Here is a 20,061-nt window from a genome sequence, read left to right on the forward strand (position 1 = left end):
ATTTTATCTTTTAATATTGTATCCAGTCCATGGTGAAAAGGCTAACGTCTTTAGGTTTTTTTTTCTTTCTATGCCTTTTACTGTGAACTGCACAATACAGTTCACAGTGAAAAGATTGATGTTTTTTTTTTCTTTTTAATTAACCTTTTTTTATTTAATTTGTTGATATTAAATTTTTTTCTATTTAATTATTAGACATTCATAACCCTAGATCTCAGATTTGACAGGTTAATTTAGTTAATTCAGATTTTTTTTTCATTAGTTTTTTTTTTCATGTTGGTTTTTTTTCTTTATTTTTTTCTTTTTAAGTAATCTATTTAAATATTATATTTTTATGACACAACCTTGTAGCCAGATCCATATTCAAGACTATTAAATTTAGTATTGCAACCAGACCCACTTAAACTTAAATCTTCCAAGTTTAATATTATTATAAATATTTGCAATTAAACCTAAGATTATTAGATATAGTTTTGTAAAGAAACCTAATACTTTTAAATCTTAATTTTTTTTAATATTTTTTATATAAAAAAAAATATAACCTACAGTATCGCGCGGGTGATATAAGTAGTTTTAGTTTTATTTATTTTCCGTTGTTTCCTTCAACTGTGACAGCAGTAAACACTGCTAGAGTACTTCCAAACATAAAATCTATTTTTCATAGGTTTTGAAGCATAACTGGAGCAAGAATCAGGGGAGTTGCTTCATTAATTTCCATGTGCGTGTGCAATGCTGACCTCTTCCTCATCACATTCTTCAATGAAATCCTCTGGACAAATCTTAGAGGGTTGAAATTCAATTCCATGCACAGGCATCAAGTGCTTTACATCCAGAGGCTGAACTTCAACAAAGGAAGATGCTATTGGAATATGCTTGTAATTACTGCCAACTTGAGTACGAGGGGGCATTGCCTGCTTGGAGTGAAAGTGCCGGTCACTATGCATCGAACACTTATCTTCAATCAACAATTGTGCATTTGTGATTTTAGACCTTCTGTTGGCAATTAGTCAAATATTCAATTCGTGAAGATTCCTAAACTAATAAAAAAAGACTACATGGCAAACAAAGTTACTGCCATCCTGGCATAAAAGAGATGTATATCAGAAATGAACAATCACCAGACTCGAATGCCTCCCTGCTAAATAAACATCATGAATAAAAAGAGAAAAGGTTATTTAAGCTTTATGATAGATCATATCCATGCCATATCCAACTTAGCTACAGATTGGACTGACAGTAGAGAAAAAGTCAAGCTTTTCTTGAATAAAAACTCAGATTGACTCACCCAAAACCATAAGACGCTGGTCGATCTAATAGGCCTGGCCAATAGATGGCGGGTTGTTGCAGTCTTTACGACAGAATTAACGCCACCATCTCCACCATCAGGAACACGTTACTCATTTGTCTTGCCTGTCTAGTTGTGGATTTGTGTGTTCGCGACCTAGGGAGCAGCTACAACTCTTCCCCGCGGATCTCCTTCCTTGAATCGGGCTTGTGAATTTGGAAAGTTTGAATGTTGTGAGGCTATATGGATTTTTTTAGTTAAGTTATGCAAGATTTTTGTGAAATATACAAATCAAAAACCCATTATATATTTAGAGAGACAGGGGGAGATGGGTAATCACAGAGAAAGTAAAAGATAATTTGAAATCCACTAGATTACATGAAGAATCAAACTTCACAAGTAATATGATCAACGAATTCCTTCCCATAAAAACTTAAGTCATTTTTCAAAGAGAAGAAACAAAGAGATTGAAATCTGAAAGAGAAAGTAGTTTTTATTTTCATTGCTTCCTAGTTCCTAACATGCTCTATTTATTTTTTTTGCAATGAAAGAGGAAGGGAAGGAAAAATTATTTGTCTGGAGATATAGTCCCAAGAAAACAAATCATGACGCCCAGTTGGAAAATGAATGTAAATGAAACGTGGCAAGCAAACAATCGTTGAAAAGACATGAACTGCCAAGAGGTTATGATCGCAAATGAAACTGAAATTTAAGAAACGGAAAGAAAACAACATAAATGTACTTACTTGGTTGTACGCTAACAGAATTAGAGCAGAGCCATCAACAGAACTGGAGCAGAACTAATTAAGAGATATTGAGAAACTGGCCAGTGGAAAATACAGTCTCATTCAATGACACGTCAAATTAAAGAAAAAAAAGAGAGCGGCTCCAGCAATCAAGAACTGAAGACAGCCACTAAAAAACTCAGGAATCGAAAAACTATATTGCAAGTGGGTGCAGTATTAAAGAAGAAGACACTATTTAAACCAACAGTGTAAATGGTTCTAGTTGTAAAGCAAAACCAAGAGCTTATTAGTTTTTTCTGTAATGTAATAAAAAAGCACAGAATTCATTACAGGTCCATATTCAAAACATCCATATTCAAAACCTAAAAGAACAAATAAAAGATGCAGCAATCAAACTCACCATTTCGATAGCCTTCCCACATTCTCCTTCTCTTCTTCTCCTTCAAATTTGGTCTGGATATCAACCCTGCATAAAACACACATCACAACCACAACAGCATTTACCAAGCATCTCGACAGTTTCACTACCATTAACCTAAAAAAAAAAAGGAGCAGTGAATTTCTTTATCTCCTCCATGTACTGTCCTCTTGTAAACAAACAAACAAACAATCCCTTTGTTAAATGCAGTTCAAGAATGTAAAATGATTTATTAAACCCAAAACATCCAAAATCATACAAAAGAGGTATCAATTTAATATTATTTTCAATCCAAATACGTTAAAAAATATACTTTTACCCAAAACTCAATCATATTTTCCAAGACACTAACCTAGTTAAATAAAATAGCACTGGAAGATTTCTATAGCTAGCGCTGACCTCTCAGCAGAGTCTGTAAATAGCTTCAGTTCTTTTAGAGTAGCACGAGCATCATATACATCATGTCCTTCTCTTCCTCTTCAAACACACAACACGACAACAACATTAATCAAGCAAACTAACATTCTTAACAACATTGATCCAAAAGAATCAGAAAGACAAACCCAATCGTTGCTGACCAATAATTAATCAAGCAAGATTGGTCACAACACATCAAAAAGTAAAACCAAGACATGAATTATTTAAAAACTCTAATAATGAAGATTTTTTCAGCAAACCCTAGAATTTTACGTTGGAGGAACTTGACCCAAGTTGGAGGAGACCAGGTTAGCCTAATTCAGGTTGTTTGCTGCTCCTCTCCCTCTGTTTGTTGCTTTCAGTGCTGCAAAAGAGACCCTTTCACAGGGCTCCTAACGTCTCTCTCAAAGATCTCCTCTCCGCCTTTTTTTCTCCTCTCAACCTGTTCCTTGCTTCTATAATTGCAGAAGGGACTGAAAAATCATTGATCCATCCCTTTTTTTTCCCCACTGATCCCTTTTCGTGTTTACAGGATTCCCAATCATCTCTCTCCATATCCTTCACCATCCTCGCTCTCGCTCTTTCTCTCTCTCTCTTTCTTTGCCAAAGAAAGGGATGTCGATTTTTAGCTCCAGCCAAGAGAGGGCAGCCTTTAGAAGCCAGAGGTTGGGAAAGCAAGAGAACGCTTTGCGTTTTCTTTTCTTCTTCCCGCCCTAGGAGCACAAAAAAGAGGGATTAGTATTATTGACTCAATGAGAAACCACTAACACCTGGGGCTCCGCGCACTGGAAAAACAGCGACCCGGCCACAAGTTACAAAGCTCTGAGAAGGTATCGAGAGGGCAGTCAGGTGCGAAGCAATTAGCCCCTATTTGTAAAGTACCTCTCTTCCTATTTTGGGGGTCACGGCGAGAAATGGCTTGATGAACTGTTCCGTTCGCCATGCACCGGCCCCATTCACTTGCTTATCGTAGAGGCTGTAAGTACACACCACAACTATTAATAGTATAGTGGAGTTGAAACACGAGAGTGCCCGCCCCACTTTTTTCCCGGAACACAGTCCACGATAACCGTGACCATGTATATTTCTCTTCTGTTATTTGAAATGTCTTTTAAAGTTTTTTTTTATATATAAATATATTAAAAAATATATTTTTTATTTTTTAAAAATTATTTTTAACATCACTATATCAAAATAATCTAAAAACATAAAAATATATTTATTTAAAATAAAAATAAAAAATTATTTTGTTTTAAAAACACTTTCAAAACACAAAAACAAACAGGGTCTTTGTTGGAAAAGAATTTTTTTCAGCAAATAATTTTGTTTAAAAGTTAATTTTTAGAAAATAAATTATTTTCTAATAATATTATAAAAATAAATTAAAAATATTTTCTAATATTTGGTTATGTTATGAAAAATAAGTTGGAAAATAACTTATTTATGTTTTATTTTTAAAAAGTTTATTAAAATAATAAGGAATAAATCTTACAAATTAAAAATTAAAAAGAGAATGAAATTAAAAAAATTAATTTCATAAATTATTTTAAATTAATGAAAATCAAATCTAACAAATAAAAAAGTTGAAAAATAATAATAATATAATAATAATAATAATTTAATAAATTATTTTAAATAAAATAAATAACAATTAAAAAAATAAGGACCAAATCATAAAAAATTTCAAAAAAAAATGATAAGAGAAAAAAAATAAAAATCATAAAAATCATAAAAATAAAAATTAATATAAAAATCAAATTTTAAGGAATGAAATTAAAAGAAAAGGATTGAAAATAAAATATATAGTAATCAAAAGTTTGAAGATCAAATTTGATATAATCAGTAAATAATATGATATTTTTAAATTTTTTATAATTTTTAAAAAACGTTTTATTTTTAAATTAAAAAAATTAAAATTAAATCAAAATTTTTTAATTGAATTGTTGTTGTTAAATAATTTTTTAATAACAAAAAAATATAAAAAAAAATAGCAAAAAATTTAGAAAACCACTTCAATAAACGAGACCGTAATGTCAGAAGGACAAACAGAAAAGAAGAAAAGTCAGTGGTGATGTTAAAACCCCTGGCCGAAACAATAAGACAACTTAGGTTATGTTTGGGAACGCGGCTGCGGATGCGTTCCCAACAAATTTGAAATTTTTTTTTATTAAAATTTAATATGATTTGTATGTTTTGGATTGTTTTGATGTGCTGATGTTAAAGATGATTTTTAAAAAATAAAAAAAATCATTAACATATATTTTAATATAAAAAATTATTTAAAAAGCATTCATAACCACACTGACAAACGCTGTTATTAGCCTTTTCACAATCAAAGGGTAATCCACAGTTGTCTGTTATTACCTTTTATCAAATCAATAACAATAATTAACAAAATATCTGAGGTAAATATACCGTATTATCCCTGATCCACGTGTTAATGTTTTTTTGGTTCCAAGAGCTAAATTGACTGTACATAAGCAAAATGAAGAGTAAAAAATACCCCTTCCCAACAGTGTTTTTTCGGTTACGAGGGACTTTTTGGTTATTTAACTATTTATTGATACATTATAAAGCTGATAGTACTGTAGTCAAACTTGTAATGCTTAATTTGCTAATAAAAAGACAAATATATTCCCACCTTTACTCAAAAGGCAAACAAATTTTTCAAAAAGAATAAAAGAATCGTTAAAGTGTAAAGGTGTATAGAAAAATGAGAGTAGACTTTCTGTATCAGAACCTGTATTATGTTATGGTGGAGATAATTTTTAAAAAATATGTTTTATTTAAAAATGAATTAAAAATATATTTTTTAATTTTAATTTTAACATATTAAAATGATTAAAATATTAAAAAATATAATTTAACCGCAAGGTAGTTGTTTTCCTGAGATACACGAGATTTAAAAGATGGCTGACAATTTAAATTTTGAAAACTTTCAAGTTATCCGTGGACTAATATCATTTTAAGCAACCCTTTTATACATATCTACCACCAACTTTGTTAGCCCTGGTCTTGCGGGCATAAAATAAAAATAATGTATTTATACGGTGCGCTTGTTGCCAGTAAAGACGTCATAAAATAAAAATAATGTATTTATACGGTGCGCTTGTTGCAAGTAAAGACGTCATAAAATGCCATTGTCTATCATGAAGAGTGCCTCCAGAGTTGACAAGCAAGCGTCCTAAAGCAGGTTGCAGAAAAGATCTGCAACAAAAACCACCAACCCACCTCGAACAATGGCTTCCAGCAACTCCAACTCCACCTCGTCAAAATGGCATTACGATGTGTTTCTGAGTTTTAGAGGTGCAGACACAAGGTCCGGTTTCACAGACCATTTGTATTCTGCTTTGTCTCGGGAAGGAATCCATACATTTAGAGATGCAAATGAGATCGATATTGGTGAAGAAATTGGACCGGAGTGTCTCCAAGGAATTGAAAATTCAAGGTTTTCTATTGTCATTCTCTCAAAGGGCTATGCATCCTCCCCTTGGTGTCTTGATGAGCTTGTGCACATCCTCAGATGTAGAAAAGAAGGCCATGGTGTTTGGCCTGTCTTTTATGACATAGATCCGTCTGATGTTGAAGAGCAAACAGGAAGTTTCGAAGAAGCTTTTGCTGAGCATGAAAAGAGTTTCAAGGATGACATGGATAAAGTGGAAAAATGGAGGGATGCTCTAAGAGAAGTTGCTTACTTGAAGGGTCTGGATCTACGAAAACATCTAGACGGGTAAGTTGCTGCTTCATTACTAGAACCTCAATTGCAATGGCATGTGGTTCTCTTTCAAGATTAAAAACAGTATTAATCGACCCCTGCTCCCTATTAATAAAGAAATTGTTCGTCTTTGGGAAAGAAAAAACAAAGAAGAAGAAAAACCAAAGTAGTTCCCGCTCTGCTTATCGTCAGTTAATCATATTCCCAAGATATTGAGCAAATCAGCTCTGGACTAGAAAATAAATTCTCTCACACACACACATAAATCATATGAAATTGCACTTGCAATGGCGTTAAATTTTATAATACGAAAATGCTTGGCATTTTGCGTGCTCCACGGTACTAGACATGTCTCTAACCGGCCAACATCTAGCCGGGGTTTCTTTATTTTTATTTAGTTGTCGTGTCTGTTTGTTGTTCTTGCAAACTATTGTTCTTACAAAACTGGCTAACTCGTACCTTAGTCATCAAACTTGAATGTACGAGATCGATTTAATTACTCTAGTAGCAATAGGGCGTGCATGCTCATGGCTAGGGTGAACAAAATTAATCATTCTTAAGCTCTACTACATAACAAGTTGTGATGAAATCAATCGGTCAAAATTGAAAATATTCTTTACCCGCCTGTGCATAAATCTTGAAAAGATAATCTCAGGCATGGTGAATCCCAAAGAAAATACATCGGGAGATAAAAGGATTGCAGCGGATATTAGGATTTGAAAGGAAAAAAAAATCTAATTTACTGAAAGATCATGTTAAGAGTATAATGAAGAGTATTACTGAATATTTCTTTCATGTTATATAATTATCGAATAAATTAGAGTTGGTAAGATTCAAATCTGTTTTATTAAAGAAAATTGTCAGGTATATAACCATTATACACCATACCCTAGTTATATCAAGAAATCAAACAAGCAATCAGCAAGAAAAAAAGAAGAGGAAAGGAAAGGAAAGGAAAAGATAGAGAAAAGGAGAAAGAAAATTAAGAAACGTAACTTATTAACATAAAGAAACAACGAATTATCATTTATAACAAAATATATATTATCAGCATGTACATAAAGGCTTTTCTATTATGTTCTCTTAATATGACAATATTTTCATTCTTTATTAAGAATATCCCTCCCGCGATTAAACTATTTCGGAAAAAAGATTTTAAAAACATTCGTGAGAATAAGGAAACAATTTCGGAAAGGTGTTTGTAAGACCGACGCATCTAGAAAATGCTTGTTGCATCACTGAAATCACTATAATCATTAATTCGGAATTCCACTATATGTACAAGTTCATGCTTGAAATTATTGCATGTTGGTTTGTGTATTTATTTATAGTGCTCTTTCCATGGACAATTGCAGGCATGAAGCTGAAAACATAGACCACATTGTCAAGGAGATTTCAGTTATACTTGATCGGACAATCTTAAGGGTTGCTATCCACCCAGTTGGCTTAGATTCTCGAGCAAAAGAAGTGATCTCCTTGCTAGATGATGAGTCAATAGATGTTCGCATAGTTGGTATAATTGGGATGGGGGGCATAGGCAAGACAACTCTTGCCAAGGAGGTTTACAATTTAGTCTTCAAAAGATTTGAAGGCAGCTGCTTTCTTGAAAATGTTAGACAGCAAATTATTTCCAATGGGATAGCCTACTTACAGAGACAGCTTCTCTCGGATATCTTGAAAAGAAAACATGAGAAGATATACAATGTTGATAGAGGATCGAAGGTGATAAAAGAAAGATTACGATGCAAGCGTGTATTCATTGTTCTGGATGACATTGAAGATAAACAGGAAGAACTGGATAAAATTCTCGGGAATCTTGATTGGCTTTACCCTGGAAGCAGGGTGATAATAACAACTAGAATTAAGAATCTGCTACAACCATCAAAGTTGTATCGACAATATGAGGTCAAGGAATTGAATGGCAGCGATTCTCTTCAGCTACTAAGCTTACATGCCTTCAACAAGCGCTGTCCCGATGAAAGTTACATGGATTCTGCGAGTAGAATCGTATCCTATGCAGGAGGAAATCCACTAGCCCTTACAGTTTTGGGATCAGATTTGTGTGGCCAAAACATTGATGTATGGAATAGCAGATTAGAAAAACTAAAAATGATTAGCCCCAAAGGTACTCACAGTATACTTAAAATAAGTTATGATTCTCTTGATGCTGCTGAGAAGTCTATATTTCTGGATATTGCATGTTTCTTCATTGGGTACAAAAAGGATTATGTCATGAGCATACTTGATGGCTGTGGTTTCTTTCCAATTGATGGAATCAATACTCTCACGAGGAGATGCCTTGTAAAGGTTGGCGCTAACAATAAGTTCTTGATGCATGATTTGCTTCGAGACATGGGAAGAGAAATTGTTCTCCAAGAATCTTTTAGGGATCCTGGGGAACGTAGCAGATTATGGGATAAAGAAGATGTTATTGATCTGTTAACTGACAGAACGGTGAGACAATAATTGGTGTGGGTTGAAAAACGAAGATATTTCTTATCGTAGAATTTATTTAGCATAAAATGGTTGCATAAATGCTCTTTTATTTTCTTTGATGATCTATCTCTTGCTTATCCTACACCTTCAGTTTTCACATTAATTATTAGCATATGTATGAATGCTATAATGCCTATTAGCTAACGTATTCCTTTTGTACCAGGGTACAAAAGCAGTTGAAGGCCTTGTTCTAAGCCTGCAAGGATCAAAAAGCTCATTCCATACCAAGGCATTCAAAAAGATGAAAAGGCTAAGACTACTCCAACTCAATTTCATTTGCCTTACAGGAAACTACGAACATATTTCTAACAAATTAAGGTGGTTGTGTTGGTCTGAGTTCCCCTTGAAAGCTATCCCAGATGATCTTACTCTGGAAAATTTGATTGTTCTTGATATGCGCTATAGCAGTCTACAGCAATTTTCAGAGGAAGTAAAGGTAGATCATGATATCTTCTTGTTTTTTCAATTTTTGTATGAACTGGTCATTTAATCTGTCAGATATGCTTATATTGTACCAACATCTATTTTGGTGCTGCAGTCTTTGAAAAAACTGAAATTCCTTTACCTTAGCCACTCCCATAAGCTTATCGAGACTCCTAACTTTGAAGGCTTTCCCAGTCTTGAAAAATTAAAACTTAAAGATTGCATTAGTTTGGTAAAGGTTCATGACTCCATTGGACTTCTCAGTCATCTTCAGTTCCTGAATCTGCAAGATTGCGTGGATCTTAAGAATCTCCCGGGAAGCATCTGTGCTCTAAGCTCACTTAAGAAGTTAAATGTGTCAGGCTGCTCAAAATTAGAGGAATTGCCAGAGCACTTGGGGAGTTTGCAATCTTTGGTTCTGCTCCTTGCTGATGAAACTGCAATAAGTACGCTACCAGAAACCATTGGAGATCTAAAGAATCTGGAAAAATTATCTCTGCATGGTTGTCGTCTTATCTTCTCACCAAGGAAATGTCCACCAACAAGACGGGGTCTTCCAGCATCTTTACTGGAACTCGATCTCGGACACTGCAACTTATCAGATGACATGATTCCCTCTGATCTTCAAGGCTTGCCCCTTCTTCAAAATTTGAAATTGTGCGGAAACAACTTTACAAGCTTACCAGCCAGCATTGGAAGCCTTCCTAAGCTTACTAGACTTTGGTTAAACGAATGCAAAAGTCTTCAATGTATCCCAGAGCTCCAGTCAAGCCTACAGTTATTGCATGCAAAAGATTGCCTTTTGCTAGAAACCATCAACCTTAAGAACTTTTGGGGGGAGGGAACTTTGGAACTCGATGGTTGCCCAAAGTTAAAAGCAATTGAGGGATACTTCAACTTGGAGTCCTTGGGAATAGAGATTGTTGAAAAATATCTTGGAACTTGTGGCTTGTTCACAGAAGATTCCCTTCCAAGCATCAATGTCCATGTGATCAATAATCTGACGAGAGCAGCTACAATCAGTCCTCTCCAGGTGCCCTCTCTCGCTATCTGTACTAACACGTCGTGCATGGCTCACAGACAATATAAACTATGGCTGCTTGTTGAATAATTTCATTATTCTCATTCATGGGTGCAGGCTCTTTCTGAGAAATCTATTTACAGTATCTTTCTACCGATGAGTGACATTCCAACATGGTTCAGCCATCAGAATGAAGGTGACTCGGTATCATTGCAAGTGCCTCCACTTGATCATGGTTGCAAATTCAGTGGCTTTTCTATATCGGCAGTCTATGCATGGGAGAATTCTTCTGCACCTTGCTTTTTCTGCCCCATTATTGCAGTTACTAACAGAACGAAAAATTTCCACTGGAATTATAGCCCTAAAATCACCTTCTTTATGCGCGAGGTGGAACAGGATCTGATGTGGCTGAGCTGCTGGTCGTTCGAGAATCAAGTAGAAGGCATTGATGATGAAGATATGAGCTGGAGATTTCGGGATGAGATGGAAGAAGGGGATCGACTGGATGTCTTGATTGACATGGGTTTTCGAATTGCTGTGAAAAGGTGTGGCATCCACTTGCTTTACCATCACAGTGACCTGCAAGGTTCCAGATTAAACGATATAATTACTATTTCACATTCGGGATCGTCAAGACACCATAGAAGGTTGCTGAGTTCAAGTTTTCAGTGGCTGACATTTAACCGCCCTCGAATAACATCTTCCAAAGACTACTGGGATGATTCTTTCAGGAGGTAAAGCATTCATGCAATGGTCTTGACAGATACAAGTTCATTGTCATCATCATTATTTTTCATAATAAGTTCGTTGCTCGATCTTGAAATCCTCATTTTCTTTCCATTGCAAAGCGGTTCATTACGATCTTCAAAGAAAAAAAAAAAAGAGTACTAAAACGAGTATCCTTCAATCCATCGATTATTTCCTACTCGGTACAAAGTCGCACACAAATTTAATCGTGTTCCCCATTTTCTTGACAGATGGTCAGTCAAAAGGGAAGAAAAGACCGATGGGATTCCAGTTGTGCCCCTAAGGAGAAGACATTGTGACTGTTGTGCTCTCTTGCGTTGCACTAAAGAGAAGAAAGACGCTTTCAAGTTGGAAATAGATCCACTATGAACTGCTTCGCTCTTTGCTAGATGAAGGAACTTATTTGGTGGTCAAAGCAGATCAGTTTTTTCCTTAAAAAATAAAAAAGAAGTCTGTGCTTTTCTTCTAGATAGAAGCAAATCTTAGCCAAATATTACCATAAAGTTGTGCTTGATAATGCCTTTAAAGAGAATCAAATCTTAAATGATAGAAGGTTTGAACTGAAAAACACAAAATCAATGCTTATGCTCCTGATGAAACGTTTAAAAAAAAAACATTTCACATAACGATATGATTTTGATTTATGAACAACCTCGCTACATTGAAACCAAACAGCCCCAACTGAACCAAAGAATATTTCTTTGGAAATACAACATCAAGCTAGAGATTGAACATCAGAGGGAGGGGAACTTAACAAGCTTCCACCAAGAACTTAACAGTGTCAACGTTTTAAGGAAACTCAACCTTTTGATTTCAGACATTATTGATAATGTTGTTTGAACTTTCCTTCTTTTTAACCTCTTCTCAGTGAGAGCTCGTATTTGCATATCTATTGCTTCACCTGGCAATTTTTAATCAAATAAGAACTCTCCTGCTTAATTCAAGTGGTCAAAACTTACATTAACAATAATTACAAGTAAGAATCACACACTGTGCAGACATGCCAAAGGCAGACAAAGCTTACACCAGCCCACTTTCAAAAGTTTTCGCACTTGAAACAGTTGAGGGATTCACTTGTAATCAGCACAAACTGATCAACAAGTTTGATATAATCAGGCTAGCTGCATTCCTCTGCCAAAAGGCAGAGTTGGACAGAAAGAATTTCAATTACTTTCGTACTCACTTAAGACCTCTAGAAAGTCCACCACGAGCTGCAAATTGTCATCATGTCCACTGGCTTATCAAGAGGTGCATCACAAGAAGCATTACAGTTTGATGAACAGCAAGCCTCTTCACTGAAAACGATGCAAACCATTATAACTAGAAATTAAGATTTGTAAGGGCTTTTTTATGCCAGGTGATTAAATCCAACATACTCTACAATTATATCCTGGATTTTCTCAAGGGAAAAAAGATAAAATTAAAAAAAAAAACATATCGAACATCCTGATTCTTCTTGAATCCATTCGACCTCATTGCAAAGGGGTCCATCTTTTGTCCAAAAATTCCTCCAACGATTCCCAACTCGCATCCAATTTGCACCAGTAGTCAAATTAAGGAGCTTGTGATCCTGAAGGAGCAAGGGGCAGTCTCTGCCTTCTTCAACAACCGGAAGCCATTTACTTGTTCTTTATGAAAAGAGAACAATACTCCTAAATGATTGAGCTAAATAGTTGTAGAAGCAAAATGGAGAAGGGGATCACGGCTTGTCAGTGCCCTAGATGTATCTTCCAAGACTTCTTCCTCCTCCCCTTCGTTTCGATCGTTCAGTAAAATGTACGTTTAAAGAACAATCTAAAGAATGTTGGCTTAAATATTGTACTTATTAAGTGAACTAACAACAACTATTTGTCATAATATAAAAGTACGAAATATGTAATATTGATTTGAAAAATCAAGCAGGCGAATAAATTTCTTTTGAACCTAAAAGTAAATACAATCGCAAATAGTGCCTCTCATGCTGTCACTCTGACAAATTGCATCCCATTCTGAGTAAAAACTTGGCATCTCTAGTGCAATTCATACATAACCAAAAGAGACTGAAAATATTGTGACGGACAAAAACATCATAATATTTGATATATTGCAACAGATGTTTCAACTACAACGATAAAGAAAAAACAAAATACAATCAAAATTCCTTCAAAGGCTCCAGGTAAATCCAAAAAGGATCGAATCCATAGTGACTTAGTTGGCCTTGACATGCTGTTGAATGACATTAAGAGCTTCAGTGTCCTCCCCAAAATCCTGTAATGCAGTCAACAAAAGAACATGAACCCTTTTGAAAGACAATCAGTGAAATGAAATGAAATGAAATTCAGTACTCTAAAACTGATTTTTACCTTCACAACAACGCACGAGCAACCGACCACTTTCCTAGCCTTCCCCTCTGAATCAATCTTACACAACTGTGCGCCAAAACCCATATCAGATAAATCAGTTAATACGGAGAATCATAGCAAATTTCACAAGAGCAACAATTGGCATCCGTTATATATCTAACCTTAACAGACCATGTCACAGTTTTACAGAGCAGAAGCCTAAGGTGATCTAGAATATTAACAGCAATAACAACAAAGAAATAAAAAGTTTTAAGGAATTAATGAGCATTCTACTGAACAATACCATAATATTGACTTGGCCGCATTCAATTGAATATAATTGGATAAAATAATAGAGCAAACAAAACTTACAAAAACATTTATAATTCAAGAAATCAGAGCATTTAAAATCTATCATAATCTTTATTCCCGATTTTATAAGAGCATGACGATGAAATTTCATACAGCAGTCACACATTCTATTAATGTTCCCCTCTGTATAATCTAGCTTTTAACTCCCTCTTCATGAAAAAATACACATTGTATTTCTAGCTATCATATAAAAATCTCTGCTCAAGTTGAACTCTTACGATTATGAGTTCGAGCAATCAAATCTAACATTAACGATAGTAATCACAATAAGACATATAAGTCTAGAAAAACCAAAACAAAGAAAAAATGATTGAAAAAAGAAAGTAGACGAGATACTCACACCAGCCCACTCTCCGAGGGTTTTTGCACTTGGAACAGTTAGCAAGTTCACGTTGTGATCAGCACAAAGTGCCTTAACAAGTTTAACATAATCAGGCTGGTTGCAATCCTCTGCCAAGACACAAAGTTGAGCAGCATGCTTCTCAATCACTTTGGCACCTTCATGAAGACCTCGAGAAAGCCCACCATGAGCCAGAGATTTTCTCAGCACAAGCTGCAATGCTGTCATCAAGTCCATTGGCTCACCGAGTGGTGGTACATCAGCAACAGCTGGAGTCTCAGTCTGAGCAACAGCACCTTCTTCACTGAAAAAACAGATGCAACAGATTGAAAAATAACGATTCAGATCCTTTAAGGAATTCCTTTCTTGCTAAATAATTAAGACCCTTTATGTCATTAACATTTTTTTAATATAATCGAAGAGAAAAGCATACCCAGACATGATGATGATTCTTGAATCTGCAGGCTAAACTTAATCTGGAACTGTGTAACAAAAAAAAATCAAAGAAATTCAGATCCAGAAATACTGAAAATGATGTTCTCATTATCCTAAGATGTTCAAGAGAAGATGGTGACGAGGGAGAGATTACCTTGCAGGTAAGATGCGAAGGAGGCTATGCGCGAGTCAGCCAAGCAAATGAGCTTGGAGGAGGAGCAAAATGCGATTTTATAGTAGGGTGTTAAACCCTACTTCTTGTCCTGAATTACAGTTTTGTCCCTTTCTATGGGCTTTCTGTTTAAACGTGGACTGGGCTTCTTTTTCATGTTGGATTATTATTATTATTATTATTGGAGGGGGGTGCTAATTTATATTTTTAATAAAATTGCTAACTTCTGATAAGAATATGGATTCAAACTTATGTTTTTCAAGTATATTATTTTTATCTATTTTGTTAGTAACGAAAAAAATATTTTTCTAATTTTATTTGAATTGATTATAATATAAATCAACCAATTTTTAGTTAAAAGTAAATCTCATTCAACAAATATATTGAGTAGAAAAGTTGATAATTACATTTTATTTTATTTTTACTTTCACATGTTATGTGTAAATCACGTTTTATATATTTGTTTAAATTACTTTTTGGTAGATTTTTATATACAATGATTTCTATAGTTTCTGAATCAGCAATTATATGAATTTCACAAATTAATCTTAGATTTAAATATTGTATTATTTTTTTTATTTGTGTATCATAGGTAATTCAAATGTGAAGCCAATGCGGGACACTATCTTTTTATTTATAAAAAAATATTATCCATTTCATTACCTAAAATTATTAATCAAATCAGTAAAATTATTACATGTCATTAAATCTGCTCATATAATTAATTTTAATGATTGACATCTTGAATAAAAACAATTTCTCATTTAACAACACAATTATAATTATTAAATAAAATTATTTATAATTAATCAATCAAGATTATATGTATACAAGTTTAATAATTTTTAAAATATTTATAAATTGATATATATAGTCCTAGATGGCAAACTATGTCCATCTAGTAATCTGAACTCTATTTTCACTTGGATTAATGAAGGAAAATCCCTCCCACTCATAGCCCATACTAGAGGAGGGCTCTTGATTATATATTTGCTGGAATAAGTTTTCCATTTTCTCCATTTGACTAGTTTATAATGGAAAGTAAATTGCAAATAATTACCGCTCGGCGCAAATGTAAAAAAAAAATTAAAAAAACATCAAGAATTTCTGCCCTCGTTGTGTAATCTCAAACTCAACAAATTAAAGTAATTAAAATTCAGATAAAAGTTAAATAAATACCCAAAAGCAAAATCTAAATTAATTAATTTATCTGCCCCTTGATAATGCTTTCTCAGCAGTGTCCATCTCTTCAAGAATTCTGGCCCTTCTCTTAGATGGAATGGGAGCGGTCGGTCCAAAGCTGACGTAATGCCCGGTGACAGCATTCAAAGCCGAATACATATCACGAAAAGAAGCACGACCAAGCAAAGCTTTCTCTCTTCTATACTTTGCCACCCAAGAGTTTGAAGTTTCTCTTAGGTTAGCCACTGCATCAGCCACGTTCGGATCGTTCTTGTCCATGTTTACGGTGGTTCTAACCTTGTTGATCACATCCTCTGTATCTTTCACGTACTCCTCATCCGATCCTGCAAAAGCTGGAGTGATTGGGAGGACAAACGGGGAAGTCAGGATTGCGGTGGCCAAGGACAGGAAGTGGCGACGTGCGTGGTGGTTTTGAGGTTGCTGCTGCTGTGGTGTTGGCGGTGGTGAAAGTGGGGCGATGGAGTTGGGTTTGATGGGGGAGAGGGGTTTGAGCTTGGAAGCTGGGGTTAGGAGTGCTGGTGAAGCCATGGGTTTTCTGTTGGAAGAGGAGCAGATTGTGTCTGTTTTCTTCGAAGGAGTTGTGAGGAGGGCACAGGGTTCTTGCCACGTAAGCTTATCACCTTATCCTTATTCTTGGTTCTATGGACGAGACCATACCCAGTCATGGTGCATTAGGTCAAACATTGTGATATGTCGGTGCCTGTCAAAATTTTGCTTACGTGTATGCACCCAATCACCGTGCACCTCTCGAAAATACACAAAAAGGAAATGCACGATCACGTGCCTGCATAAGAAACATTTGTTGTTCCTTTCCTTCCTTTTCTTTTTTGCAAGTTAAAGCCGTTTCTCAGCTCTCGGGTTGAGTATGATTGCTATTATAGTAATTTTTATGGTTATAATTTAAAAAATTATTTTATAAAAGATATTTTTAATCATTGTTAGTTTGGTATTTATATATGTTTGGTTAAAATTATGGTTGAATAAAAAATAATTTAATATATTTGATTAAAAATGCTTTTCAAATTGAGATTATAAAATATCTAAAAAGATATATATTAATATTAATGGTTTTTAATTTAAATATTGTAGATTTAACTACTACTATTACATCATAAAATAAATAATATTTTATATAAAATATTTTTTATTGTTCCATTAAACTATCTACAATTCCATCACGTATGAAATCTATCCAACAAGGACTACAATTTTCATGGTTTTCTGAGCATGCAACAACATCAAGTTAAATATTTTCAGGAACAAAATTGGAATTGCGATCAAATTCTGTAAATATTACGTCATTATGCGATTTCCTTCTAATTCATGTAGTGTCATTAAATAATTATAAACATTAGTTTTTTTAAATAAAACTCAATTAAAAATAAAAAAAAATATTGAATTTTTTTTACTGGGTCGGATCCGATCTAATATATTTAAATTTAGATCTGACGCGGTTCGGTCATGAATAATAAAGCTATTCTCCACTGTTTATGTGAATAATAAAAGATGAATTAATTCATTCTTTACTGCTAAGATTACAGGAGAAAAGGAAAAGCAGCTTGATGCTGCTTTTGATAAACCAATCTTTTTCAACATAAATTATACTAGGTTACACAAATAATAAATTAAATTTTAACATTAACTAAATACATTGTTTCTGCAGATTGCTTTTAAAACAAAAGTTGCCGCGTAAATAAATACCTTCTTCATCATGGGTCTTTCAACGGACACACATTCTGCCGATCGGTTTTTCATTTCCCTATATTTGCAAACAATTGTTCGTTATTTTTTAAATTTATTTACATTTATTTTGTTTGAAATTTAAGTGCTAAATATCCACTTTTTAATTAATCGAATCAAAATTAGATCATTTTTATTGACACGAGAGGATTCACCGGCAATGAATTCGATGTTATGTGTTAGCTATCTGCACTAATATTTCATTTTTCTGGCCACACGTACGGGGTTTTATCCAGTATTTTTCTTTTCTTTTCTATCATTTTTCTAAATGAAAACAAATCTCATCAATCAAACCAAAAAAAAAAAGTTATCTTATAAACATTATCTTTTGACCTGTCTATTATGTACACGTACTTAATCTAATCCCATCTCCTCCCAGAACAGATCATCTCTATGTAGATTCTTCATCTCTGCTCTGAGAAACATCCAAAGACACAGACAGGATTAGAAACATGGTAAAAGGAGGAGAGAAACAGGTTGGAGTTCCTGTAATAATAGCGATGAAAGGGCATCCTGGCACAGGCAAGAGTACTTTAGCCAGCTCTCTAGCTTCATCTCTCAAGATCCCTCTCATAGACAAAGATGATGTCCGTGACTGCACCGTATCCATCCAAAACTCCTCACCCGCTACAGCATCCAAACTCCTCAACGACCTCTCTTACGACGTTGTCTGGCAGATAGCCTCCACTCAGCTCCGTTTAGGTCTCAGCGTCATCATCGACTCTCCACTCTCTCGGAGGGCCCATCTCGATAGACTTGTCCAGGTGGCTTCCTCTACCGGGTCCCGCCTCGTGATTGTCGAGTGTAAGCCGTTGGATGAGGGTGTTTGGCGGAGAAGGCTAGAGCAACGTGGCAAGGGTGACCAGGCTAGCTGGCATAAGCCTTCAACGTGGCAGGATCTTGAGAGGCTACTTGAAGGGTACGGTGGGTCCACTGACTATGATGTTGGCGATGTACCGAAGATAGTCCTGGATACTTCTGTTGCGGTAGCGGTGGATGAGCTTGTTTCTAGGGTGGTGGATTTCGTTGTTTCTTCTGCTCGTACAGGTTATCACAACTAGAATTAATTACTCTTAATATTATCTGTATAATATTCAAACTATCATATGTATATAACTTTGTAGATGAGTCTAGAATGGTCGATCTTGCTTCTTAAATTATCACCTGTACGAGGTCAGAAGATTCCTAGTTGTTGGATAAACAATAAAATGTGATGAGAACATGGCATATAGCTGCCAAAAATATGTTTACAAAAATATAGCACGCACCAGTTAGCTTGCCCTTTTCGAGAATCTAGAACACAGCGTATGAGGCCCTCCGAGGTTACGAAAGAACAGCCGAGGCAAAAACAAAATCCAAGCTTATGTTTGTTTCTCGAGATACTATGTGATGTATATAACAATACTAAGTTACTAACTCTAACGGGTGGTCATAGATATAACAAAAAATACATTACAATTCGGCGTCATTAGCGGCGCCTCTCGGGCAAAAATTGTTTTCATGTCGTGTTGTTCGGTGTGTCAATGTGTTTTTTTTTCTATTGTTGCCATGTGTGTCGACAGTGGTAAAATGATTCATTGCTGTTCAGATTTTCTTTTTGTTTTGGATTTTTTTATTGTTGATATTTCAGTTCATATTTTTTTAGTTTTTTTATAAAAAAATTATTTATTATTTATTATTTATTTTTTTATTTTAGTTTATCACATGTTATTTTTTTTATTTGTTGCTTTTCTTTTATTTATTTTTTTCTTTGGTATTTTTGTAAAAGTTTTATTGATTTTTGATTTTTGATTCAGATTCAAGGTATATTATATTTTTCAATTTGATATTTGTTCTTTCAATTTTTTTTGTATCTTTTTATTTAAGTTATTTTTCTTTTCAATTTTATTCTTCAATAAAAAAATTATAATTGCTCTCTAATTTATTTATTTTTTTTATCAACATTCTTCTAATTGCTATTTTTACCCTTTTTCATGTTGAATCTTTTTGTGTGATTGCTTTTTTTTCTTGATTTTATTATTCAACATTTGGTTTATTGGAAATTGAGTTTAATGATTTTTTTTTATGTGTAGTGCTTATAGTCTAATGACCTGAGTCAAATTTGAAAAAGAGGTCGTAATGGGTGTCTGCTAAGAACAAATTTCTTGATATCCATACCTTATCAATTACTCATCATGTAAGAAATTTTGATATTCATAAAATATCTATTG

General features: G+C 34.3%; 3 protein-coding genes and 1 long non-coding RNA gene across 14 annotated transcripts; 1 reads left to right on the top strand and 3 right to left on the bottom strand.

Annotated features, from left to right (window-relative positions):
• Positions 1 to 556: 556 nt before the first annotated feature.
• On the bottom strand, positions 557 to 3,948 carry LOC133691099 (uncharacterized). 11 transcript variants are annotated; one of them, XR_009841606.1, is made up of 6 exons: positions 3,749 to 3,948; positions 3,140 to 3,579; positions 2,849 to 2,926; positions 2,432 to 2,566; positions 2,032 to 2,107; positions 557 to 1,524 (listed from the first exon to the last, which is right to left on the bottom strand). It is a non-coding gene; the product is annotated as an uncharacterized LOC133691099 (long non-coding RNA). The 11 variants fall into 11 exon arrangements; XR_009841607.1 differs by having other exon boundaries at positions 557 to 955; positions 1,286 to 1,524; positions 3,140 to 3,948; XR_009841599.1 differs by having other exon boundaries at positions 557 to 993; positions 1,286 to 1,524; positions 3,140 to 3,948.
• Positions 3,949 to 6,016: 2,068 nt separating this feature from the next.
• LOC133691313 (disease resistance protein RUN1-like) lies at positions 6,017 to 11,771 on the top strand. Its single transcript, XM_062111766.1, has 6 exons — positions 6,017 to 6,596; positions 7,937 to 9,035; positions 9,241 to 9,513; positions 9,616 to 10,533; positions 10,639 to 11,255; positions 11,499 to 11,771. Exons 1-6 carry the CDS (start codon positions 6,106 to 6,108, stop codon positions 11,635 to 11,637), a joined length of 3,537 nt encoding a protein of 1,178 aa, XP_061967750.1. The 5' UTR covers positions 6,017 to 6,105; the 3' UTR covers positions 11,638 to 11,771.
• A 1,545-nt stretch (positions 11,772 to 13,316) lies between these two features.
• Positions 13,317 to 14,998, bottom strand: LOC133690688 (small ribosomal subunit protein eS12-like). The gene is made up of 5 exons (XM_062110934.1): positions 14,891 to 14,998; positions 14,735 to 14,783; positions 14,302 to 14,605; positions 13,611 to 13,676; positions 13,317 to 13,515 (listed from the first exon to the last, which is right to left on the bottom strand). The coding sequence occupies exons 2-5, from the start codon at positions 14,740 to 14,742 to the stop codon at positions 13,456 to 13,458; spliced, it is 438 nt and encodes a 145-aa protein (XP_061966918.1). The 5' UTR covers positions 14,743 to 14,783; positions 14,891 to 14,998; the 3' UTR covers positions 13,317 to 13,455.
• A 1,026-nt stretch (positions 14,999 to 16,024) lies between these two features.
• On the bottom strand, positions 16,025 to 16,714 carry LOC133691464 (photosystem II repair protein PSB27-H1, chloroplastic-like). Its single transcript, XM_062111979.1, has one exon. It carries the CDS (start codon positions 16,637 to 16,639, stop codon positions 16,115 to 16,117), a length of 525 nt encoding a protein of 174 aa, XP_061967963.1. The 5' UTR covers positions 16,640 to 16,714; the 3' UTR covers positions 16,025 to 16,114.
• Positions 16,715 to 20,061: the final 3,347 nt, after the last annotated feature.

Source organism: Populus nigra, chromosome 4 (assembly GCF_951802175.1).
Source record: "Populus nigra chromosome 4, ddPopNigr1.1, whole genome shotgun sequence".
Classification (NCBI taxonomy): domain Eukaryota; kingdom Viridiplantae; phylum Streptophyta; class Magnoliopsida; order Malpighiales; family Salicaceae; genus Populus; species Populus nigra.